Source organism: Carassius carassius, chromosome 30, assembly GCF_963082965.1.
Source record: "Carassius carassius chromosome 30, fCarCar2.1, whole genome shotgun sequence".
Taxonomy (NCBI): domain Eukaryota; kingdom Metazoa; phylum Chordata; class Actinopteri; order Cypriniformes; family Cyprinidae; genus Carassius; species Carassius carassius.
In genome coordinates this window covers 10,093,966-10,120,711 of record NC_081784.1, presented here as the reverse complement: position 1 = coordinate 10,120,711, position 26,746 = coordinate 10,093,966, and the positions used below count along the sequence as shown (strand labels likewise).

Genomic DNA, 26,746 nt, shown 5'->3' with positions numbered 1-26,746 from the left:
TATAAAAATGTGTTAGTTTATGAAACGAGAGGCTCTTCGATTAGCAATGCAGCATTGTGAATGAAAAAAATGGAAAGAAACTGAGTCAGTTAATCCCATTTGTGCTAAACAAAGTTAAACTTGCATTAGACAATAACCTTTGCACTAGCAAAAAATGCCTCATTAATGAATTTGTCCTGCTTGTTTAATGTTATATGACTAGGGGTGTAACAATATATTGCAGTAAAAAATTCAACATGAATGATGGATAGTGACAATATTATATATAATTAAAACAAAATCTGCAATATTATAGATAGAAGTCTCGTATTCTATATATGTAAGTATACTTAACGATATCTCTAACAACCTAATGATTGTGAATTGTGTATAGTAATTCATCCCGACTCCAGAGGGCGCTGTAGTATGTGCACTACTACAGTAGCAGCGACTGCTGGTTTGTTTTTAATGTGCTCGTTGGTAAACTCGAGATTAGAGAGTCAAGAGGAGATCACTCAACTCAGTTAGGTAAAATTTTAAATCGTTGTTAAACAAACAACAAGAGTTGTTTTTGCATTTGTTGAATGTGAAGTATACTTAAGAATTATCGTGAGCATTAGTTTGGGTTACAAGCACATTATGAGATGCTGTCTAGGCAAATTCTGATGATATTATCGTCATGATAATATGTCAGATTTTTACAGATCGTGCTCTTCTTAATGTCTGTACTTAAATATAATTTACATTTCCCTCCTCATATTAGTTATTTGGATAAGTGGACAGACAGACAAGTCCTTTAGCACTATACTGTGTGAAGTTTACAGCGCTGTTGAGCTGAATGTCTTGCAAATTCAGCTGAGAATTATTTCAAAAAGACGTTTTCTGTGTATTGTAGTGCATTCTGTTGAATGTACACCGTGCTTAACATATTTATTATTAGATCACCACCTGATGTAAGGTTTGTGGCAAAGCTGCCTTAAACTAACAGTATTGGGGATTATAAAATTCATTTTTTATGTATTATGTGTAAGCTTTTTCGTCACAGTGGTGTTTCTAATGCTAAAATATAATTCAGTACATAAAAACAATGCCAGCAAGAATGCAAGCTTTTATCAAAGACAAAGGATGCCATACAAAATAAAAAATAAAATATACAATATTTTAGTTATTATGTGTGAATAAAGACTATTTAGCTGTTTCGGCTTGTTATTTGCCTAATAACAATTAAAAAAAAATAGTTTTAAGTTTTTGACAGATTCCTAATATATGTGTTTTCTCCTTATGACAGATGGTCTAAAAAATTTAAGAACTGTATATATGTATAGTCATGTATATGTTAATATGAAGATAGAAACAAATATATATATATATATATATATATATATATATATATATATATATATATATATATATATATATATATATATATATATATATATATAAAAGATTTTAATTATTTTTTTAAAAGATGAGTTGAAATGAATAGTGAAGTAAAATACAACAAATGGCCAACATACATTGGAGCTCCTTTAATACTTTTTTTAAGCATTCCAGGACACACATAGATTTACAAACAGTTTAGAGATCAATCTTGGCACTTGTTGTAAAGTATGGATGCATGTTACCCCTTTTCTCTGCTCTTTTTCTCTTGTGTTCAGTATCACAGTATGCAGAATCTGCCAGTGCAGGCGTTAGCCCTGCGGCAGCTAGGCAGACTGAACTCCCTCCAGCTGCTCACACCATGCCATGCCTCTGGTCTCAGCATGTGGTGCCCACGAACATTACACGCTCGTCAGTTGTGGGGTTCAGCCACTCCTCAAACACACCGTACAGCTATGTGGCCAAGATCATGGGACACTCGCCAGAGTTGGTTGCTCCATCACACCCGGCTGAAGAGCACGAGAAAAAAAGGGAAACAAAAAGTGACGCAGCAGCAGGAGGAGGAGGAAGATGTAGAGGATAGTGATTATGAGGATGAGTTTCCAGATGACCCAGGCCTGCCAAAAGACTATAAAGACCATGAGAAAACTGTCCAATCTCTACGTTTCGATTTGGTTTTGAAGACCGGATTGGAAATTGCACGAAAGTAAGTCAGAGAAACTGTTCATGATGTTCAGAGATTAATTCTGCCACACTGGTGAGTTGCAAGTAAGTGTTTTCAGTTCCAATTGCTGATGTAACTCCATGTTTTACCTCTTAGAACCCAATTAGAGAATGGACTGATGGTGTTCATATATAATATTTGCTTATATTGCTCTCCTTTATCTAAGGCTTTACATTTAGTTTGTGGTGTTTCGACCAGTGGCAGTGATTAACACATGTATCTGTTTTTTAGTGGTGTGGAAGATGCTTTCTATAACCTCAAATTGAGACTGAATGGTCAGAAACTCACCAAGAAGAGCAAAATGGTGAGTCACCACCCTCTAGTGGTATAATCAAAAATAACTTTCCTCGAAAATATGCAAAACTAACTGAACAAATTATGGATGCAATATATATATATATATATATATATATATATATATATATATATATATATATATATATATTAAAAAACCTACTCTGTTTGTGGTAGTCGTCCCATCACTTAATTCATCTTAGGTACCGATTAGTATGAGCAGAAATTGCACCTTCATTTAACAGTCCATTGTCTGCTCTCTCCTACAGGTTAAAGTGGGGGATACACTGGATCTGATCCTAAATGAGGACAAGGAAGTGGACACAGTCTTGCTGAAGAGAGTGATCTTAAAAAAGGTGGTTGGAGAGACAAAAGACACAGAAAAGCAGAGAGTCATTCTCAGAAGCTGGAAACACCTACAACTTCCCAGAAAGCATGTGTACAAGCAGTAAAGACCAGTTCTGTGATGTTTTTGGGAGGTGAAAGATCAGCAAGTGGGACAAAACTGATATTTCCTGTTCCACTCTCCAACCATTTGATTCTAAAACTGTAGATTGAGGATTTAATGAGTGGTTTTCAATGCCCAACAAAAACTGAATGTCCTTCTTACATTTATTCACTTACCAGTAGTTCTCATAACTGTTTCATACTACTTGAAGATTACTTTTATTAACTTTACAGGTACAAGTGAAACACAAACACATCTTATTGTTTAGAGGCGGTTTTTGTTATATGCAATTTCTTATATTTATGTTACCTAGATTCACAAAATAACATTCACTGATTGCGAATCAAATAGAATTTAGGATATCAGTTTTTTTCTGATCCCTTGTTTATGATATCTTATTTTTTATTTATTTTTTATTTTTATTTTTTTTACAATTGTCTTCATGACATTGGTAGATTTTCAATGAGCAGTTTTCAGGAAGGGTACAGAGTGCCTTTGCATACAGCTGCACTAAGAGAACCAGACAAAAAAAAGGAATTTTAAAAGGTTTTTATACAGCATTTATGCAAAAGATTAATGAGTCAGACCCACACAGATACAGTTTTTAAACTGTATTTCATTCTTTTTTTTTCATTGTAATGGTCAAGGGTGGAATATACCAAGACCACAAATTTAATCTTGATAAACACTTCCCTTGGGTATTTTTTTTTCCTCTGACGACAAAAGGCTCCTAATGACCCTAACTTGTGTATCTGAAGTAAAATAAAAAGGAACATGAAACCCATCTTGGCTAGGAAGTGAATTTTTATTGAAAAATATATAACATATAACCTGGTGCTATAGTTAAGTACAGATTAATAAGATTTATTTCCTGTAAGGCAGGACGTACTTCAATATGTTGATAATTAGAAAAAGCCAGTGCTGCAACATTGCTAAAATAAAATAAAACATTTTTATATACTGTATCTTCTCTGCCCTCACCCCAAACTAAAGTGACCTATTATTTTAAAGAACTAAAAGTTTACATTTAAGTTAATTAAGGCTAACTTTAGTTTATCTAATAATTAGACATTAGAATAACATCAATCATATTTTGGCATATAAATAGTAACACTAATATTTCACTGTCATGTGATAGTGGCTTCAAACACCAACTTTCTGTCACTTACTAAACCATTTAAAGGCCATGGACGTGAACTCGACCAGCCAAACTAGACCTTGAACAAGAACGTTTTAGTATGCTTCAGCTTATGGACTTGTGCAAATAACAGCTATGTTGTGTAAAATATAGGAGAACAGGTCTGCACTTTGCAGGATTGTTGTCTAAGAATAAGTCACAGTGTTGTTTGATCTCTTTGCCTTCTTTAGAATGTCACATTTCTTGCGATTGGGGCGTCTGCAGCGCTCGTCAATGCTTGGCACACATTCATAGTGCCACACTTCCTCCATTTTGTCAACTGGGTAGACAGCCTCCACAAAATGACGAATTAGTCGGAGACGCACAGGGTCCAGCTGTTTCTTGTTGCAGGCCCCAGAGTGGTTGTACTGCAGCCTTAAATTTTCCTGCGTGAAAAGTTCTGGGAAGAGACGGACGAGAAGGCGAGCAGCAAAATTTCCCACAGACAGACTCTGTTGGACAATTTCCCTTACTTCAGCATCCGTGAGCAGGTACTCAGAAGGCACTGGGAAGTCTGGGGTTGACACCGAAAGGTCCTCGAGAGGAATTTTGCAGAAGTCCTTGCTGCTTTTCTCCAGGGGTGAAGACAGGACTTCAAAGTCCTCTTTCAGACGATCTGAAGTGAGAACATTGATTTGGCCAGCAGTTAGCAGCAAGTCTTTTGGGTCAGGCTCTTGGTCAGGTGAACAGGCCTTACGTTGCTGCTGGTATGAACGCCGTTGGTCGTTATCCCGTCGCCTACAGCGCTCATCAAGTTTGCCAACAAACTCAAGGGTCCACACACGGTCGTTCTTAGCTTGTGGGTAAAGCAGCTGGACATAATGTCGGATGAGATTGATTCGTAGGGGATCCAGCTGTTTCTTTCCTAGAGAGCCACTGCAGTTATAGTATTTTCGTGCATTCTCGTAAGTAAAGAGCTCCGGGAACATGAGAACCAGGAGTCGAGATGCAAAGTTCCCAATTGATAAACTGCTTTCATAGTTATTCTTTAGCTGTTCCTTAGTAAGTAAATACTCCTGAGGGACATCAAAGTCTGGAGGAGGAATTTCCAGTTTGTCAAAATCCACAGGCTCCAACCATAATTTCTTCGACCTGCGATTTGGTTTCTCGTAATCGCACAGGTCACTGATCTTAACAATGGAGATGCTGTTAGGAAGACGGGTGGTGTCGTACATCTCTCGGTTGTCACGACTGCTGCCATTGACTGAAGCATTCTCCAGTGCTTCCTCCATTCGTTGTATGCACAACTGCAGCCATATTTCTTCCGGAATATCAGGGAAATTGGCCTCCATGTATTTTCGTAAAATTTCTAGTCGGTCTGAGTCAATGATCAGCTGTCCAATGCTGTTGTGGCCCTCCGGCAACTTGCCCTCCTCAAACACCTCTGGAAAGAGTCTGTTGAGCAAAAACACAACCAGCTCCTCCGGTGACGTTAAGTCTTCAGAGTCGTCACCAGTGGCCTCGTGTTGGTCATATACTACATCTGAACTGACATTGTTGGGATGAACATAATTGTTCTCACCAGAGTTGAGGGAAATATTCTCATCCTGGGCATCTTCACTGATGAAATGGCAAGCATGATTTGGTTCCATGTCAAACACAGAAACTACTGGAGGCTCTTTGTCACACATCTGACCACTCTCCATGTCCTTCTGAGCCCAGAAACGATTCAAGAAATCATTGATCTGCAGCAAGCACTCCGTCTGCCAGACATTTTCATTTTTCACCAATGGGTAGCAGACTTCCACATAGTTACGTATTAGCTGAAGGTGCAATGAATCTAAAGTCCGTTTGGTTGTAAGGCTGCATGTGTTGTAGCCATGCGTGCATTCCTTTGCTGTGAAAAGTTCTGGGAACAGTTGAACAAGGAGTCTGCAGCCAAGATCTCCCGCAGTGGATGTTTGCTCCATCAGCTGGGTTAGTTCTTCACTGGTCAGCTGGTATTCAGGAGGAGGTTGAAATTCCATGACCATCTCAGAGGGTTTCATCTGCTTTTTGATGCGCGTCACTTCAAGCGAGAGCAAATCCACCTTACTGTGCAGCTGGGTCATGCTGGAATTCAGCGTGTTGAGGAGGAAGAACATCTTCTCGATGAGTGGGTAGAGGTGAGAATCCAAGGCAGCAGGAGAACCTGTGACCCCCACATTAGGCGAGGCCTTAAACATGTGATGCTTTCTAGAGTTGCCCAGTTTTTGGAAGTGCACACCATTATGGCTTTCTCTGTCTCCATTGTGGGCTCCGTGCTGGTCCAGATTGGATGCAGCTTTACGCTCAGAAATGCGATGTGTGATGCTGTAGAGTGGTTTCCTGTATGAAGAGATGGGAATCTGCTCCAGTGGAGATAATCTGTGGCTGTGAGAACATGACCTGCTTCCATTATCTGAATTGTTGTCAAGGAGATGTTCTCCTGCCTGAAAAGTAAGTGTGAGATGTTGCTGTTAATAGTTTGTACCAAAAGTTAAGTCAGGCCAGATGTAGGATGTACTTTAGCAAATTATATCCCAAATACAATGCGTAATCAATAGAAGAATGAATGCTGTGATTGTAACAAATGTTTCTTTTCATTACAGGCATTTCATCTTACCTGTGTTGACACCTTGACCCTCTTTCCGCTAGTGGGCTGTTCCACCTCAGGGCCTGTGTCTGTTGCTGATCGTTTTGTAATGCGCTTAAAGAAGCTCTCCATCTTTCCCTCCGTGTTTTTAATAACATCCTCTGCATCTTTCTCAACTTTAACTTCTGGAGAAAAAGGCAATTGTTCATAACCATTCAAGAATGCTGAGACATGCTGACAGACATCATCTCACAACTCTGTACAACTTTGAGACAGAACCTATTAGCCTAACTTACATCTGGTATTAAGATCTGTCTCACTTGATCTGATCACAAAAGATCAGCTGAGACATTTACAGCTGGCATTAACATGCATCTCCTGTTTTTTTCTTTTTTTTTTTTTACACAAATGTGATGTTTTGACAAGAATTCAAGCAGTTATTTTAGTTGAAGAATCTCTATATACTGTTAAACAGAAAGTGTTTTACAAGACCTTTGTTATTTCATATTGATAGCAGGCATACTGAACAAGTTCCTTGAGGTGCTGTGAATGTATATGCACTGTATGCACTTTTCATGCTTTTTTACTATTATTGGCAAGAAATGGCAATTGCAATCATCATATCTACTTAATAGAGTGAAACGGCTTCTCAAACAAGAAACATGTAGGGCGGTTCTTGGTTATGACATGCACAGATGAATCATTTATAATAAACACTGAAACATTTTTATTAAAATAAGAATGGTTGATTTAATGGTGACTTTAAAGTTGCATGTAACCTGCCAGCAAGTTTGGAATGTTTGTTTTAGGGCAGTGGTTGATTTTACAGCTAAGCATTTACACTACAAATGCAATGCCATGCCTTTTTGACAACATCTGATGTTCTACCTCTCTCACGTGTTTTTGTTTATACCTGTACTTAGTGCTTATTTCCATTCCAGGTGATTTAGTCACCGAGGATCCTAATAGCAAGTTCAAAACAACATCTCCATTTGATGCTAAGGTTAGTCAGTTCATTTCACAGGATAGTTTGATCTGGACTGTGTTTATTTTGATGTGATGCATGTTACTAGACAGAGATATTGTGATGTTATAGTAAAAGGCAAAGAAAAATGAGAATGATTTTAGTGTGAATCGTTATTTACATACTTTTATCAGGCACTTGTCCGTCTGCATTAACCATGCACACAGAAGAGCTCATGTCCTGGGAAGAGACACACAAGACCCATGACTGATTAATGATATTATCTGATTGTCACACATCTAATCTGACCACATACATTTCTTATGCACTTCTCCCTAACACTTGTCAGTCCTAGGGAATGAAAGCTTAGAAATATCTTTCTGCTAAATTTACAAAATATATATGTATAATGATTTGTTTTTTTTAAGAGAAAGCACTTGACCTGCTGACACACAGTGAATTCAGTATTACAAATGACTGGTCACAATATCATGGTAAGCGTGTGAAGATTATAATGCGCGTAAAACTGTATTCTCGGAGTGAATTCTCTCTTCGGTCAAGTTCTGTGAGATTGTTTTTCTATTTGTTTTTCATGTCTTGCACCGTGAAGTCTCGCCAGAGCACCGGAGAGGCGCTGCTTCACCGTACCGACCCCCGTCCACCGGCTCCACTTCCTCATTCTTCCAGTGTAAACCCCACGGATCGGTACAACCGGGGAGACAGACGGACAAGCAGCTCCCTACTGCTTTCCTTCTGTGGACTGCATATTTTATAAGAAAAAATTTACTCTTTATGTTTTTTGGTGTAATACGGAGTGCTGCCCTTCTTTCGTGTTTCCCCTCCCTCCCTCCCCCGTGCGCAACTCTCCCTCTTGCGTGACACGGCAAGAAAAACATCCACCGATGAGTTTTCGCTCCGTCTCCCGTGACACGGCGCGCATAAACTACCTGCGCGGCGGAAATCAAACTCACCTTTTCGACTCCGGGAAGCCGTGTGCAGGTTAGCAGGCGATAGCCATGGTCACGTCTTTAAATCCAGTGGATTTGTCCACGGGTAACTGTTGTCCGTGTTTCTCTCTGCTGCTTTTTTTTCTCTCTCTCTCTCTCTAGTCAGTGCCCTCTCGCGTGACGTGACGGTACTGTGTCATTTCCGCACGGCTGTGTGTTTGCTGTGGGATTTTGCCAGCCCACCCCACGTGAATACATGAGCTGCTGGGCCGTGGCAGAGAAACGCGCGCTGTGGCGTGGGACTTCTCGTGACACACTAGTCATTTCAAGAGGCCCCTCGAGTCGCGCGCCTGAGTTCCACGAGGGTAAAATCACCGCGTCATAGATGCTCGTGACAATGCAAACCTACATAAAGTGTACAGTTGAATTGGTTATAGAAAACTTGTAATAACCACACACACACGTTTGTTTTTTTGAAAAGTGGGAACATCCCATAGGCGTAATGGTTTTTATACTGTACAAACTGTATATTATATTATAAGCGTTTTGAAAATTGGGACATGGGTTATGTCCTCATAAGTCACCCTCTCCTTGTAATACCTGTGTCATACCCATGTCATTATACAAAGTTGTGTCCTGATATGTCACAAACACACACACACACACACACACACACACACACACACACACACACACATATATATATATATATATATATATATATATATATATAATGCATAAATATGAGATATTCAATGTATTATTTATTTTCATTATTTTACGTTTTATAGTGTATTGTTTTTTTATTCTAAAACTATATTGATTTGAAGGTTAGGGTTAGATAAATAAATAAACGGTTAAATAAATGACGTTCGGTAAATTCTGAGTCATGAGATTGGAAATGTAAGCAACACCAAGAAAACCAAACGATAGGCTACCACGAATTGTTTGTTTGTACTTTGTTCTCACAGAAGGTTTTGCATTTAATAATATTTGGTTAAAAATAGTAATTAACTAAGTCTTCGTGGATCAGTGACTCGAATTACAAGTAGCCTATTGTTGTTGTTGTTGTTTTTTCTTTTTTTTTCTTTATTACACCAAATGGCCAAAAAATTATTTATCTGTAACATTTAAGGCCAAAAATATACGTCTCATTATCAAATTGTAGATTTCAAATGCTGTTTTAACATGAAATGAAGCAAAGTAGTAGTAGGCTATGCATTTTCCATACTAATCGCCAAAGCATTATATTTAGCCTAATGCATGGTTCTGTATGGTTTCCCACCAGCTAAAATATTAACCTGGATTAAGGTTGGCGCTTTTTTAAGGTAATATTTTGGGATAATATAGGCTACGTGTGCTCACTTTTAATTTATGTATAGGTCTAAATTACTTTCGGTTCTCTTCACAAATGATCATGATATATATAAAAGTCATCATAAAATTTTATCAGCACATAAATAGGCTAAACTTCGTATTGTGCATGATCTAACCATCAAAATATTTACCTAACTGCAAAAGTGTCAGCGCTTTTATGTTTAATGACTGCCGTCTAGTGGATATGACAAAGTACTGCAGGGCAAAGATGCGGTACTCTATTGTGAAACGGTTTGCTGTCAAATTAATACTGTTATTGTATTTAAATGTTATTTTATTAACACTTTTTTATTAACAAAATTTATAATTATCATTTATTGTTGAAGGTAAATCACCCAAATAAAGTAATTTGAAATTGAAAAATAAAACTCATACATATTTATATAGACTACAAGGAGGTCTAAATAGGTCTAATTCATGATCTATTTATGAGAGACGTATATTGTCTGTTACAAACCCAAACCTCTACACCAGGGGTGTCAAACTCAATTCCTGTAGGACTGGAGACCTACAGACTTTTGTTCCAACCCTGCTCCAGCACACATGTAGTTATCAAATAAGTCTGACGTACTTGATTAGTTGGATCAGGTGTATTTAATTAGGAAAAAAGTGAAGTGACATTCAGCCAAGTATGGTGACCCATACTCAGAATTTGTGCTCTGCATTTAACCCATCCAAAGTGCACACACACAGAGCAGTGAACACACACACACACACACTGTGAGCACACACCCGGAGCAGTGGGCAGCCATTTATGCTGCGGCGCCCGGGGAGCAGTTGGGGGTTCAATGCCTTGCTCAAGGGCACCTAAGTCGTGGTATTGCAGGTGGAGAGAGAACTGTACATGCACTCCCCCCACCCACAATTCCTGCCAGCCCAGGACTTGAACTCACAACCTTTCGATTGGGAGTCCGACTCTCTAACCATTAGGCCACGACTTCCCTAATTAGGGTTGAAGTTAAACACTGCAGGGCTCCAACCCTCCAGGAACTGAGTTTGAAACCCCTGCTTTACACAATATACTGCAGCATCTGGCACTTCTCAAACCTGTCCTATAGTAACCCCAGCCCTGTACATTTTGTATGTGTCCCTCATCTATCCCACCTGATTCAACTCATCAGCTCATTAGTGGAGACAGCAAGACCTGAAGCGAGTGTGTCAGATATAGGGAGACTGTTAAAATATGTTCATTATGTCCTCAGTTGTGTAATGCTGTACTGATTTCTGTGTTATGCATATGTGTATGCCACAAGGCGGCACTAAAGTGTAAGATACAGAAGACGCGTTTGCTTTATTATTTTTGTCCCATTTGATTTACGGTTCTCTTATGTTCGGAGATGAGACTAAGTATGAGCTTTGGGAAACCAAAATGTTGGGACATTTTCATTTATCAGGGCTAAAGGACACAATGCTAAGAGAACCGCAGTCGGAAGCTGAGATAACAGCGGATGCAAAGAAAAATGCTGACGCATATTCTGAATTGATTTTATTGTTAGATGACAAAAGCCTCTCATTAGTTATGAGGGATGCGCCCAACAACGGAAGAAAAGCTCTGGAAATATTGAGAGGATATTATGCAGGGAGGGGAAAGCCCCGCATAATCAGCTTGTACACCACGCTGACATCACTTCAAAAGGCAAACGATGAAAGTGTAATGGACTATATAATTAGAGCAGAGACCGCCATCACAGCACTGCGAAACGCAGGTGAAACGTTAGGAGACGGACTGCTAGTGGCTATGGTCTTAAAGGGACTGCCTGAAAGTTTTAAGCCATTCGCAATACATGTGGCACATACAGACGATAAAATCACGTTTGCATAGTTCAAGACTAAACTACGTAGTTTTGAAGAAACAGAAAAGATAAAAACAGCTGAGTCGAGCGACAGTGTGATGAAGACTCAAGGGAAAGCCGGACGGTGGCCTGCAAAGACAAGCGCACGTGGCTGGGTCAAAGATGAGACAGAGATAGTCTGCTTCAAGTGTGGTACCAAAGGCCATCGAGCTAGAGGATGTCGACAGAAAACGTGGTGCAGTATCTGCAGAAGTAACACACACAAAGACGCAACTTGTAGGCGTAAGGACAAGGACATTAAAGACAAAAAGGACGGTGAAAGTAAAACCTCAGAAGATGTTGAGGACTACGTGTTCAAGATGAGAGACGGAAGGACCAGTGCTCAGCGGCAGCCGACATGCAGCATCCAGGAGAAGGGGCTAATGGTGGACACGGGGGCTACCTCTCATATCATCACGGATATAACCATGTTCAAAAGTTTCGACAGCACATTCAGGCCAGAAACGCACAGTGTCGAGCTAGCAGACGGCACTCGGTGCAATGGGGTCGCTCAGCGGAGGGGAAATGCTGAGGTTTCGCTCATCGACAGCAAAGGACAGCAACGCAAGGCGGTGCTGAAAGACGCTTTGTTTGTACCGTCATACCCCCAAAGCATTTTCTCAGTGAAGGCAGCGACCACAAGCGGGGCTACGGTTGTCTTTAAAGAAGATAAAGACACCCTGATAACCAGAGACGGTACCAGGTTTAACATGCACGTATATGGCAAGTTGTATTATTTGCATACTGGAGCTGAATCTAATGATAAGTGTAATGCATGTCACGACATACAAACATGGCACGAGATTTTAGGTCACTGTAACTATGACGATGTTCTTAAGTTGCAGGGTGTTGTTGAAGGTATGCAGATAAGGGGTAAAACAGGCAGGCCCGAACACGAGTGTGAGGTGTGTATTCAGGGAAAGTTTGCCCAAACCAGAAATAGGGACCCTGATACCAGAGCAAAGGCTCCCCCACAGATGGTACACACAGACCTTGCAGGTCCAGTAGCCACAGAATCCATAGACGGTTACAAATATGTGCAGTCATTCACTGACGATTACTCAAGCGCAGTGTTCGTATATTTTCTAAAGAGAAAAAGTGACGCCATACAGGCTACTGAAAAGTTCCTAGTAGATGTATCTCCCTATGGGAAAGTGAGATGCATCAGATCCGACAACGGAACAGAGTTTACATGCAGTGATTTTCAAACACTTTTGAGGAAAAACAAAATCAGACATGAAACATCAGCTCCGTATTCCCCACACCAGAACGGAACTGCAGAGAGGGGTTGGCGTACTCTTTTTGAGATGGGCAGGTGCATGATAGTTGAAAGTGCATTACCAAAGCAACTATGGCACTACGCAGTACAAACAGCAGCAATGGTACGCAACAGGTGTTTTAACAGGCGTACAGGGCAGACTCCTTATGAGTCACTGACAGACAAGAAGCCAAACGTGTCAAAAATGCAAAAGTTTGGATCTGTGTGCTACACTTACAAACAAGACAAGGTAAAATTTGATTCCAGGTGTGACCAGGGTCGTTTTGTAGGTTTTGACAAGAACAGCCCGGCGTATTTGGTTTATCATCCAGATGCAAACAAAGTGCAAAAATACAGGCTAGTGAAGTTTGTGAGCAAGTCAGTACTGGAAAAACAGACACAGACAGGTGAGCCAGATCTAAGCACTGGTTATGGCAGAGTGAAACCCAAGACTGGTGAAACCACACAGAGTAGGAGTACAGAAAATGCTCCAGAGCCAAGTATACAGAGTGGAAGTACACATAGTGATATTCTAGAAGTAACGAGATCTAGTGACCACAATCAGACACAGCAGAGTGTGACAAGTGGTAAACCAGAGAGTAGGAGGTATCCAACTAGAGAGAGAAGAACACCAAGTTACTTGGATGACTTTGTAACAGAAGACAGTGATAGTGATGGGGTTAATATCACGGTAGACTACTGCTGCAGAGCGGTGTGTGGCATTCCACAGACTTTTGAGGAAGCAATGAGGTCAGCTAACTCAAAAGAATGGGTAAAAGCCATGGATGAGGAAATCAAGTCACTAAATGAGAACAAAACGTTTACCCCGACGACACTGCCAATAGGCAAGAAAACAGTGGGGGGTAGATGGGTTTACTCTATCAAGACTGATGTAGATGGAAGAGATAAATTCAAAGCGTGGTTTGTGGCTAAGGGTTACAACCAGAGAATGGGAATAAACTATGGGGAGACATTTTCACCCACTGCAGACTTGACGAGTGTAAGGGTGGTGCTACAAGAAGCAGCACAGGAAAATTTACTCCTGCATCAAATGGATGTGAAAACAGCGTATCTGCACGCTCCCATAGACTATGAGATCTACATCAATCCACCAGAGGGTTACAAAGAGAAAGAGGGTATAGTTTACAAGCTAGAGAAATCACTTTACGGCTTAAAACAATCTGGGCGAAATTGGAATAAGGTTTTACACGATTGTCTAACAGAATGAATTCACTCAAAACCCAGCCGACCACTGTGTTTATGCCAAAGAGTCAAAAGGAGACAAAGTGATCATAATTACATGGGTCGATGATTTAATTATTGCAGCAAGCAATCAAGAGAAATTAAAAGAAGTGAAAGAGAAGTGATGCTTGCAGAAAAATTTAAAATGAAAGATCTGGGCAAACTGAACAATTTTCTGGGTATCGAATTCAATCAGTCAGATGGGTGTGTAAAAATGACACAGGAAAAGTACATTAACAAGATACTTCAGCGTTTTAATATGCAAGACTGTAGGATCAGAGAAACACCCTGCGAGCAAAAGTTAGTGTATACTGAGAATGCAGTAAAGTTGAAAGATGTCAGAATGTACACAGAAGCTGTGGGAAGCCTTATATACCTGACTACTTGTACCAGACCAGATTTGAGTTTCGTAGTTAGCTGGTTATCACAGTATTTTGCTGAACCTACAGAGGAACAGTGAGTCACTGTGAAGAAACTAGGTATACAGGCCTACAGTGATGCTGACTGGGCAGCTGATACCTGTGACAGACGCAGCACTACGGGGTACTGTGTGAGTCTAAGCCAAAACAGCTCTCTAGTCTCATGGAAGACTAGAAAGCAGCCAACTGTGGCTCTGTCTACATGCGAGGCTGAATATATGGCACTGGCTTCAACCATACAAGAGTGCTTATACCTAGAACAGTTACTGGGAGGTATAGATGACTACAAGTACACACAAACTGTAGTACATGAAGACAATCAGGGAACAATTGCTCTTGCTAAAAACCCTATAAACAGACGGAGATGCAAACACATAGACATAAGGTATCACTTTATCAGGTCTATTGTGAGTGAGGGAAGAGTAACCTTGATGTATTGTTCTACTGATAACATGATTGCTGATGTAATGACCAAACCTGTAAATAAGTTGAAACTGGATAGGTTTGCAGGTGCTCTTTTTGGGGATTAATATGTGTATGACAAGGGTCCACATTCATTCTACATTTTATTTTGTTTGTATAGCAACCTTAGTACAAGTGGGGGTGTTAAAATATGTTCATTATGTCCTCAGTTGTGTAATGCTGTACTGATTTCTGTGTTATACATATGTGTATGCCACAAGGCGGCACTAAAGTGTAAGATACAGAAGACGCGTTTGCTTTATTATTTTTGTCCCATTTGATTTACGGTTCTCTCTTACTGATTGCTGTATGACCGTGAGACTGATGTGTCGGCAGCTAGAAAAATAAATATGCCAAGAACGGCTAAAGATAATCCATCTCTATCGTTCACTTTTTCCCCCGAATGCAACGCTAACTGAAACTATGAGTGTAGCACAACTTAACAGAGACATACAAAACGTGCACTGCTGGGGGTACTTCATGGAGAGGTTTTAGAACCCAGTACTACAGCAAATAGGTGAAATAAGTCCACTGTTGCTATGTGGCCAATGTCCCGTAACGCGCATTAGTAATGTCTGCATTTATTCACGGAGCACCGTGGCACTTTGAGAGGTGGGTGGGTATGATGAAGCGCCGGTCATTATTCAGGTAATGTGGGCTGTTCGATCCATCACGCGCTCATGCGATGACGCTCGAGCCGCTGTTCTATGGGACGCGCCCGCAGTGAACGTGGGAGTCTCGTTCTGCTCGTTAAAGACTAATTTCAACATGCGCTCATCTCATTTTTTATCTCATGAGAGAAAATAATTGCATCCGTCCAATATAGTGCATATTTTATTGCATTGTATTGCAATAAAACATTTAAAACGCTTTCGGTACTTAAAAAGACTCTTTTCCATTTTCCATTTTCATGTATTCTGACCTCCACTTAATTTAACTGCTGTGCAGTTAATTGTTTTGCTTTTCATATCCGCTAAACATGCTATAAAAATATTTAGGCTAAGTCTATAAGCACACGTGACAAAATGCATGTGTCAGATGCAAAACAAGAGCGCTTTATATTGGCCTAAATAGATAATACAAAAACCCTACATAAAGGTGCTGGAGATTCGCCTGTCTGTATGGAATAAATGAGTGTTGTAGGCTAATATCTTTGAGCTTTGCTGAAGTGGAGCTGCTACACACGGTCTCGCTTGCTCTACCTGTGCAAATCCAGTAACCATGTCATCAGACGATCGGATTGCCACGAACAGCCAAACCGCAAAAATCATTTCCATGCGCAAAAACAGACAGCATCAGGTTACCAGGGTGTTTATACTGACGGCCATAAACTCACACTCGTGTTTGTGTGTAGGCCTATCGATAAGCTGCTGTCTGACCCCTATAACCAACACACACACACACACACACGAAAATTTTTTTTTTATGAATGTCCATAATACTGTAAGTCCTATAGCACTTTTCTCAAAGCACTTTACATTGTCAGGGGGTATCTCCTCCTCATCCACCACCAGTGTGCAGCATCCACCTGCATGATGCGATGGCAGCCATATTGCGCCAGAACGCCCACCACACACCAGCTTACTGGTGGGAGACGGAGTGATTCAGCCAATCAGCGGATATGGGGATTGATAGGAGACCATGATGGTCACACCTCTACTCTTTTTCGAAAGACATCCTGGGATTTTTAATGAGCACAGATAACGTCTCATCCGAAGGACGGTGCTTGTTGACAGTGTAGTGTCCCCATCACTACGCTGGGGCGCTAGGACCCACACAGACCACGGGGTGAGCACCCCCTGCTGGCCTCACTAGCACCTCTTCCAGCAGCAACCTATGCCGCGTTTCCACCGAAATTACCCGGAACATTTGTACCAGGAACTTTTTTTTCCCCCAGACCTGTTGCTTTCTGCGTTTCCACCGCGGTGTAAAGTACCGGGAAGATTAGGCAAATAGACTGGTGACGTAGCTCTGCGCGCGTTTCTCAATACAAAGTACTTTGATTTTGGACGTGCATTCTCGGTAGTGCGGACTTTGTGCATTCGACTCGGGAGTGTGATGTCCGCGACGATGCAAAAACGGGAAATCTGCAAACAGCAGCATATACTTGATAACTTCAGTCAGCTGACCATGCCTACTATTTTCCTCTCTGTATATTTACAATAAAACGAAATAGGATATCAAATACCACTGCCTCCTTTCGTTTTCATTTAAGCATAATAACAGCTGCAGAAATGTACTTAGTTCAGGGATATGTGTATATATACAGCCATTACAATGAAACGAAATATTATATAGATTTGCCTTTTTTATTTTCATTTTAACATATAGATAAATTGAATACAGACCAAAGATAACCTGTTAGATTTACCCAAAACGAATTATATTTTATGTTTAACTACTAAAGAGACATCAGAACCAGCGGCACACATCAGAAGGTCTAGCCGAGGAGAGGCTGCTTCTCGGCGGATACATGTGCACTGAGCTCTCGCTGATCGCGTGGAGTTCACCGTCTCAGATCGGCGAAACACATTTTAAAATGGCGGTGTCTTTATAAATAAACCACAGATTTGAGTTTTAAACAACTACATTCTTGCCTGAAATACTTTTAAAATTACATTTCATGACACAATAACTAATATTTTGAAAATGTTGATCCGAATAAATGGTGGTTGAACTCAACCAATGCTGCGTGAACTCAACCAATCAGGATGTTTAGCGGCCAAGTCCCGCCCCCAAAAGTTCAGGAACTTTGAAAAAGTACCACCTCGCCAGCAGGGACTTTCTGAGGGGCATTTTTTTACCCGGAACTTTATTTAGTTCCTGGTTCCTGTGGTGGAAACACACAGAGTACCAGGCCAAAGTCCCTAGTTCCTGGGTAAAGTTCCTGCGGTGGAAACGGGGCACTAGTTTTCCAAGGAGGTCTCCCATCCAAGTAGTGACAAGGCTCAGCCCTGCTTAGCTTCAGTGGACAACCGGTCTTGGGCTACAGGGTGATATGTCTGCCGGCCATAGATTAATAGTACATTTTAGTAGATTTTCTAAGTAAAGGCTGACTTAAAAAGTAAACACTGGCGCTATCAAAACTGTTTGATTGAGCATTCCAACCAGTAACACTTGCTGAACCAATAGCGTGTTTTCGGGGCGGGACTATTGGTTTGTGCGACCAATGGCAGATGGAAAGAGTTTGGGGAAACCTGCTTGGAAACAGTTTTTATGCACAGCTTTGCCAAGTCTGTTGTTTTCCCGCGGAATTGGGCTACAATGTTACAGCGGGTTAAAGGTTTGACATATTGCATAAATTATATTTGGTGGAATACTTTTTTAAATTATTTTGATCTCACTAGTTTATATTCTACTATAGTGATAAAACGGGTATAACTAGTAGAGAGCTTGTGTGCAGAAATGTACAGTCGTGGCCAAAAGTTTTGAGAATTACATAAATATTAGTTTTCAAAAAGTTTGCTGCTGAACTGCTTTTAGATCTTTGTTTCAGTTGTTTCTGTGACGTACTGAAATATAATTACAAGCACTTCATACGTTTCAAAGGCTTTTATCGACAATTACATGACATTTATGCAAAGAGTCAATATTTGCAGTGTTGGCCCTTCTTTTTCAGGACCTCTGCAATTCGACTGGGCATGCTCTCAATCAACTTCTGGGCCAAATCCTGACTGATAGCAACCCATTCTTTCATAATCACTTCTGGGAGTTTGTCAGAATTAGTGGGTTTTTGTTTGTCCACCCACCTCTTGAGGATTGACCACAAGTTCTCAATGGGATTAGATCTGGGGAGTTTCCAGGCCATGGACCCAAAATTTCAACATTCTGGTCCCCGAGCCACTTAGTTATCACTTTTGCCTTATGGCACGGTGCTCCATCGTGCTGGAAAATGCATTGTTCTTCACCAAACTGTTGTTGGTTTGTTGGAAGAAGTTGCTGTTGGAGGGTGTTTTGGTACCATTCTTTATTCATGGCTGTGTTTTTGGGCAGAATTGTGAGTGAGCCCACTCCCTTGGATGAGAAGCAACCCCACACATGAATGGTGTCAGGATGCTTTACTGTTGGCATGACACAGGACTGATGGTAGCGCTCACCTTTTCTTTTCCGGACAAGCCTTTTTCCAGATGCCCCAAACAATCGGAAAGGGGCTTCATCTGAGAATATGACTTTGCCCCAGTCCTCAGCAGTCCATTCACTATACTTTCTGTAGAAGATCAATCTGTCCCTGATGTTTTTTTTGGAGAGAAGTGGCTTCTTTGCTGCCCTTCTTGACACCAGGCCATTTCCCAAAATTCTTCGCCTCACTGTGCGTGCAGATGTGCTCACACCTGCCTGCTGCCATTCCTGAGCAAGCTCTGCACTGGTGGCACTCCGATCACGCAGCAGAATCCTCTTTAGGAGACGATCCTAGCGCTTGCTGGACTTTCTTAGACGCCCTGAAGCCTTCTTTACAAGAATTGAGCCTCTTTCCTTGAAGTTCTTGATGATCCTATAAATTGTTGATTTAGGTGCAATCTTAGTAGCCACAATATCCTTGCCTGTGAAGCCATTTTTATGCAACGCAATGATGGTTGCACGCGTTTCTTTGCAGGTCACCATGGTTAACAATGGAAGAACATTGATTTCAAGCATCACCCTCCTTTTAACATGTCAAGTCTGCCACAGTCTGTACAGTTGTGGCCAAAAGTTTTGAGAATTACATAAATACTGGAAATTGGAAAAGTTGCTGCTTAAGTTTTTATAATAGCAATTTGCATATACTCCAGAATGTTATGAAGAGTGATCAGATGAATTGCATAGTCCTTCTTTGCCATGAAAATTAACTTAATCCCAAAAAAACCTTTCCACTGCATTTCATTGCTGTCATTAAAGGACCTGCTGAGATCATTTCAGTAATCGTCTTGTTAACTCAGGTGAGAATGTTGACGAGCACAAGGCTGGAGATCATTATGTCAGGCTGATTGGGTTAGAATGACAGACTTGACATGTTAAAAGGAGGGTGATGCTTGAAATCATTGTTCTTCCATTGTTAACCATGGTGACCTGCAAAGAAACGCGTGCAACCATCATTGCGCTGCATAAAAATGGCTTCACAGGCAAGGATATTGTGGCTACTAAGATTGCACCTAAATCAACAATTTATAGGATCATCAAGAACTTCAAGGAAAGAGGTTCAATTCTTGTAAAGAAGGCTTCAGGGCGTCCAAGAAAGTACAGCAAGTGCCAGGATCGTCTCCTAAAGAGAATTCAGCTGCGGGATCGGAGTGCCACCAGTGCAGAGCTTGCTCAGGAATGGCAGCAGGCAGGTGTGAGCACATCTGAACGCACAGTGAGACGAAGACTTTTGGGAAATGGCCTGGTGTCAAGAAGGGCAGCAAAGAAGCCACTTCTCTCCAAAAAAAACATCAGGGACAGATTGATCTTCTACAGAAAGTATAGTGAATGGACTGCTGAGGACTAGGGCAAAGTCATATTCTCTGATGAAGCCCCTTTCCGATTGTTTGGAGGCATCTGGAAAAAGGCTTGTCCGGAGAAGAAAAGGTGAGCGCTACCATCAGTCCTGTGTCATTCCAACAGTAAAGCATCCTGACACCATTCATGTGTGGGGTTGCTTCTCAAGGGAGTGGGCTCGCTCACAATTCTGCCCAAAAACACAGCCATGAATAAAGAATGGTACCAAAACACCCTCCAACAGCAACTTCTTCCAACAATCCAACAACAGTTTGGTGAAGAACAATGCATTTTCCAGCACGATGGAGCACCGTGCCATAAGGCAAAAGTGATAACTAAGTGGCTCGGGGACCAGAATGTTGAAATTTTGGGTCCATGGCCTGGAAACTCCCCAGATCTTAATCCCATTGAGAATTTGTGGTCAATCGTCAAGAGGCGGGTGGACAAACAAAAACCCACTAATTCTGACAAACTCCAAGAAGTGATTATGAAAGAATGGGTTGCTATCAGTCAGGATTTGGCCCAGAAGTTGATTGAGAGCATGCCCAGTCGAATTGCAGAGGTCCTGAAAAACAAGGGCCAACACTGCAAATACTGACTCTTTGCATAAATGTCATGTAATTGTCGATGAAAGCCTTTGAAACCTATGAAGTGCTTGTAATTATATTTCAGTACATCACAGAAACAGCTGAAACAAAGATCTAAAAGCAGTTTAGCAGCAAACTTTTTGAAAACTAATATTTATGTAATTCTCAAAACTTTTGGCCATGACTGTATGACGAGGACCAAGAAGAACAGATGTATTTGAACAAGAGCTTAAAACTCTAAATAGATGTCAATCTTTGGGTAAGATGATTTTTATTTATAAAAAATAGACCGTTTATATATCACTACTATACAGTACAGTGAAGTTGAAATTTGTGTGTAATGCTTAACAGCAGACTATGCAGATCTAGCAACCCTGCTAGTGGAGTACAAATTTCACCTCAGTTTAAAAAAAAAAAAAAACATAAAAAATACTTTTGAGGAATCTGAGAGGTGTCTACCAATTCAGCAAAACAAGTACAGCAGTGTTCCCAGGTCTGTGTAAGTGATTAGGGCTTGTTTTTCCCCCAGAAGATGCTTTGACAGTCTTTGGCTGTGCTTTTTTGGGGGTGGGCATATTTTCATAATACATTTGCTTATTTGGGCTTATAAGTGATTGCCTCTCATAGAACATATGATGACTTATTCGTAATTTTTTGTGCAACGGTGTTTCTGTCTGTTCCCTCAAACTGACTACAATTTTTATTTATTAGTCTATTTTGACATCTTTAGTAATTTGATTGCAGCATCTTTATGCCATTACAAGTTGCTTTTGATGCAACAGTAAGAGTTTTCTTAAATAATACAATAATTATTTATATATATAGTTGTCTTATGTTTTGGGCTTAGTTTGGGCAGGTCATTCCACCAGGAGGGAACATTTAATTTAAAACCCCGTAAAAGTGACTTTGTGCTTCTTTGGGATGGCACAATTAAGCGATGTTCACTTGCAGAACGCAAGCTTCTAGAGGGCACATAAGTCTGAAGTAATACATTTAGGTAAATGGGTGCAGAGCCAGTGGTGGTTTTGTAGGCAAACATCAATGTCTTGAATTTTATGCGAGCAGCTATTGGAAGCCAGTGAAAATTGATAAACAAAGGTGCTATGTGCATTCTTTTCGGCTCATTAAAAATGTATATTGCTGCTGTGTTCTGTATTAATTGTAAAGGTTTGATAGAACTGGTTGGAAGACCTGCCAAGAGATCATTGCAATAGTCCAGCCAGGACAGAACAAGAGCTTGAACAATGAGTTGTGCAGCATGTTCTGAAAGAAAGGGTCTTATCTTCTTGATGTTGAATAAAGCAAATCTGCAGGTCCAGAAAGTCTTAATTACTGTGATTTGAACAATCTCATTTAGCCATAGAGACCCAAAACCCATAAAACAACAAAAGATCAAAATACCTCTCATGACTTAGTATGAAATTTAAATCTGTGATAAAGAATTCAGATCACATTGACGCTAATAGTATAGTCTGAACAAACTCTGATCAGGGAAAGACAGCGCAAGAGTTGGCCTCTGACAGGAGATGTTGTGTCAGGAAGAGCTGCTTTCTCTTTGTTTCAATCTTCATAGGTTTTCACCGGGAGTTTTTTTCAGTTCTCCTTGAGGCCAAAATGAATTTTTCATGCATGTCCAGAGGGCTGTCCCAGTCTTATTGAACAAACATAGTGTAATATCCTGCCAACATATCTGAGGCCAGAGAGAGACATGGAAGGAACTCTGAGTTACTGTTGTTCCCGCATGCATGTTCTTCCCTTTCTGTCTTTCAGGCAATTCAAGTGTGTGTGTGTGTGTGTCCCGATGGCTGTCGGTGGTGACCATCACTCCCCTACGCCCCACTTCACACCATGATCGTCCTCCCGTGGTCACCCAGGAAACCGCAGGATGCCCAGGCTGGCGCCAGTCCTCTCGCTGAGCTGATCAATACTGCAGCATTTCCTGCCCATTCACTCAGGTCACACACTCACCTCATTAATTATTACTGCCAACACTGCTGCTGGAGCACCCCGGGCACCCACAACACACACACACACACACACACACACACACACACAAAGTCATCGGTTTTCAGACAAACATTTTGGTAAATGCCGCCCCCTATAATAACAATGAGTTTCTCTATTGTCACAATGTTTGTTTGTCTTCTTTGATATTTCTACTGACTGAAATATCCCAGAGAATCACAGAAATTTTAGAATAAAGAGAGACATTGATTTTTTTTTTAAGATAAAAGCTGATTTGGTGACTAAATGCATAGAGAGTGTATGAGTCCGGTAAACTCGACTGTGTGCGACACTCATCAGTTCCATATAAAAATCATCATCTGTAGAGCAGGTCAGATTCAGAACCACAAACACTCCAAAGTTCGTTCAGCATGAATCAACTGCATCAAACGGAACTGGATTCATAAATACACATCCAGATTGAATCCACCTTCATAACTTGGTGACCGTGCAGGCCATGTTTTCCAGTGCCAACCAAGCTTCTGATGGTGGGAAACACTTCATGGCCTCTTCTATATTTATCAGGCACTGGAGCTGCAGAGCATGCAAGAATGAGGAGAACTTTTAATATCACTCCATCAAACTGATGAAACTGATATAGGAAACAATATTCTTTTAACCAAATGTAGAGGCAAGGAATTATTCGAAACAAGCAATTTCTACAGGTTCACAGGATTTGCTTGCAAAACAAATGATAGTGACACTTTATAAAAAGGTACAAATGTAAACATTAGCTAATGTGTTTGGTATCACAAAATAACAAATACTTTTACAGCATTTGTTAATCTTGGCTAAATGGTAATTTCTACATACAGTGATACATTTTTAATATTTCAAAACAAATTAATGATAACGTAGTATGTATGAACAAATTAACTGAGCAATAGTACATTCATAAATTAACATTAATAAGTGGTGTAAAAATGTTGTTCAGTGTTAGTTCATGATCCATAATGCTGACTAAAGTTAACAAATCTAATATTTTATTAAAAAGAATACACTAATATAAAAACAAATTGGGGACAAAAAGATATTTTACTGTTGCTTCTTATTTTTTTGAAAATGGTTATGCATTTTTTCAAGATTCTATTATGAATAGAAAGTTTAAAATAACAGATTTGTTATGATTTTTGTTTTGAACAATGTAAGTAATGTAAGTTAAGTCTTCAACGTCATGTTTGATCAATTTAATGCATCCTTACTGAGAAAAAAAGTATTCATTTCTTTCATTAAAAACTTATGGACAGTAAACTTTTGAATAGTAGTGTATATTATCAATCTATTATTAAAAGATATGATCAACAGTCATAAATAACATACCAGAATAATTAATTATTAAACATATAAATTAAATGAAAACCCAGAATGCTCCACACTCACCCTCACTTAAATGGTCTTATAGTCCTCCACTGTCACATACAAACATGTTTTGCTGGAGGCCATTTTGCCGAATGAATTCTGGGATGTGTTGTGCTAAGAAGCCCTTGGGGGCCTCGAGTTAAAAACAGCAGAAGAGACCTGTTTCACTAATGTGAGCGAGAGAAAGCCAAAGAGAGGGAGACAGAGAGAGACGTGAATGTGGGAAGGTAGATGATGATTACATTAACTGGTTCCTCTGATTTCTCACTGATGTTTGCATAGCCACAGTTTTCTGTGACTTCAATATACAAAAAAAAAAAAAAACCCGGAGACACATGTACACCAAAAACAAACCAGACCGTGAATACTGGAGAGATTAATGTCATATTTATGTGCTGATAGCAGAGATATGTGATGTGGGTGTGAGGTGTCTGTCTGTGTCCCGTTGAAGGAGAATCTTGTGTGATGTTGCTGTCAAACCGTCTCTCTGTCTCTACAAATAAACCTGCAACTCTATCCCCTGATATCCTGTTTCAACGGCGACCCGAGCTGCTTGTGCCTTCCTCCTCTTCCTGCCCCCTCCCCATCACCTCTATGTGTCTCCCCTTCTTTCATTCTGTCTTTCTTCACCTTCTGACTTTGGAAATCAAATGTCTGAACTTGCTATCAGTTACAGAACAAACACCTCCTATCGGCTCACTGAGGGCTGTAACCACCAATATTCACAGCACTGGATGATCAGTGTAGGTTTTTCAATGACCGATTCTTAAACTTTTACTTTACTTTTTGACTTTCATTAAGATATAATTTAGTATGTTTATTAAGTTCTTTTCTTGGGGACTGTTGGTTGTCACAATAAAAGGTAATTTTAGGTTTTACCATCTTACAAAAATATATACTTAAGCATGAATATCTTTAACTTTGATCTTTTTTTATTAATCATATTAATTAACTTCTCTTTTTGTTTGTTTGTAAACATTCAAACACATGCTGGGAGCCTGGGAATTATTTGATGAGTGACTCCTGGGGAATCGATTTGTATCATAACTCTATGAATGTTTCATCAGAAAGGTTGTGGCTGAAATCATTGATTAGTGGTTTGAGCAGGTGAATTGATTTCTCTTGAATTCAATACACAATCTCACTTATTCATTGGCTGAGTGAAAATAATCAGTCGATTTAGTCGCTTTTACAGTGAAACCCATGAACACAAGTTCTCTGAATAAGACGACACTAAAATGAGGCACACATTATTTTATTTTCCCTCTCCTATTATTTTATTTTCCCTCTCCGTTAATCAAAAAAACAGAAGTCACTTGCCTATGGGTAATCAATCTGTCTAGTCATATTCTGGACATGAAATGAAGAGAGAAAAATGTGAATCCAGAGAACATCATGCTGACACAATCAAACCTGAAGCGTAATGGTGTTTTGCCATCAGTCTAGAGGCTAAAATTTGATTGAATCACTTCAATTAATGATAAATACTGTCTGCTCAGTTAGAATGTCATAAAACAAAAAAAAGCTACCTTGAGACATCAAATGGCTCATTTGATTTTTAGCATCATTGTAATGTGAATAAATATATAAAAATTTGAAAATATTTATGCATTGTGGTTGTATACACTACCATTCAAAAGTCAGTCTGTGTTGAGAGGCTGTATTTTGTCATTTCATGAAATATTGTAACATTTTAAAATACCTCTTTTCTATTTAATATACTGTATTTTAATATATTTTATAATGTATTCTTTTGTTGACAAAATGTCTCTAGGTTACGTATGTAACCCTAGTTCCTCGAGGGAACGAGACTCTGCGTCGAACAACGCTTTGGGGAACGAGCTTAGTGTGAGCGACTCTGAATATCGTGTGTAATCAGTCCAATGGAAGAGCGTGACATCACAGGCGGGTGACGTAAGCGACCAGGAAGCTATAAAAGCACATGCCGCGCAGCTGGCGTCAGTTTCGAGTACCAGCAAGCGCCGGCAGGGGTGGGGTGCCAAACCCCTGCCTAGTGTGTATCCGAAGAGCACAGCTTAGGACGAGAGGACAGAAGTGCCTTGAGTGACTGGCATGTCTAGGCCATAGAATTTAACAAACGTAGAAGGCGTGGACCACCCCGCAGCATTGCAGATGTCCAGCATGGATACACCTGCTAGGAAGGCCTTGGAGGCCGCCATACCCCGAGTAGAGTGAGCCTTGGCTCCCGACAGCGGGGGACGACCAGAGGACTCATAGGTGGCGTTGATAGCCGCGACTATCCAACAACTAATAGTCTGCTTAGA

The 26,746-nt window shown here is 40.3% G+C and overlaps 2 protein-coding genes across 3 annotated transcripts; one reads left to right on the top strand and one right to left on the bottom strand.

Annotated features, from left to right (window-relative positions):
* The first annotated feature begins 387 nt into the window (after positions 1-387).
* LOC132110579 (mitochondrial transcription rescue factor 1-like) lies at positions 388-3,609 on the top strand. Its single transcript, XM_059517298.1, has 4 exons — positions 388-507; positions 1,646-2,065; positions 2,315-2,387; positions 2,647-3,609. Exons 2-4 carry the CDS (start codon positions 1,647-1,649, stop codon positions 2,827-2,829), a joined length of 675 nt encoding a protein of 224 aa, XP_059373281.1. The 5' UTR covers positions 388-507; position 1,646; the 3' UTR covers positions 2,830-3,609.
* A 2-nt stretch (positions 3,610-3,611) lies between these two features.
* Positions 3,612-8,821, bottom strand: LOC132110578 (BEN domain-containing protein 3-like). Of its 2 annotated transcripts, XM_059517295.1 has the most exons (4): positions 8,492-8,821; positions 7,706-7,760; positions 6,587-6,741; positions 3,612-6,413 (listed from the first exon to the last, which is right to left on the bottom strand). In XM_059517295.1, exons 2-4 carry the CDS (start codon positions 7,755-7,757, stop codon positions 4,149-4,151), a joined length of 2,472 nt encoding a protein of 823 aa, XP_059373278.1. In that variant the 5' UTR covers positions 7,758-7,760; positions 8,492-8,821; the 3' UTR covers positions 3,612-4,148. The 2 variants fall into 2 exon arrangements, with proteins under 2 accessions (XP_059373278.1, XP_059373279.1); XM_059517296.1 differs by lacking the exon at positions 7,706-7,760.
* Positions 8,822-26,746: the final 17,925 nt, after the last annotated feature.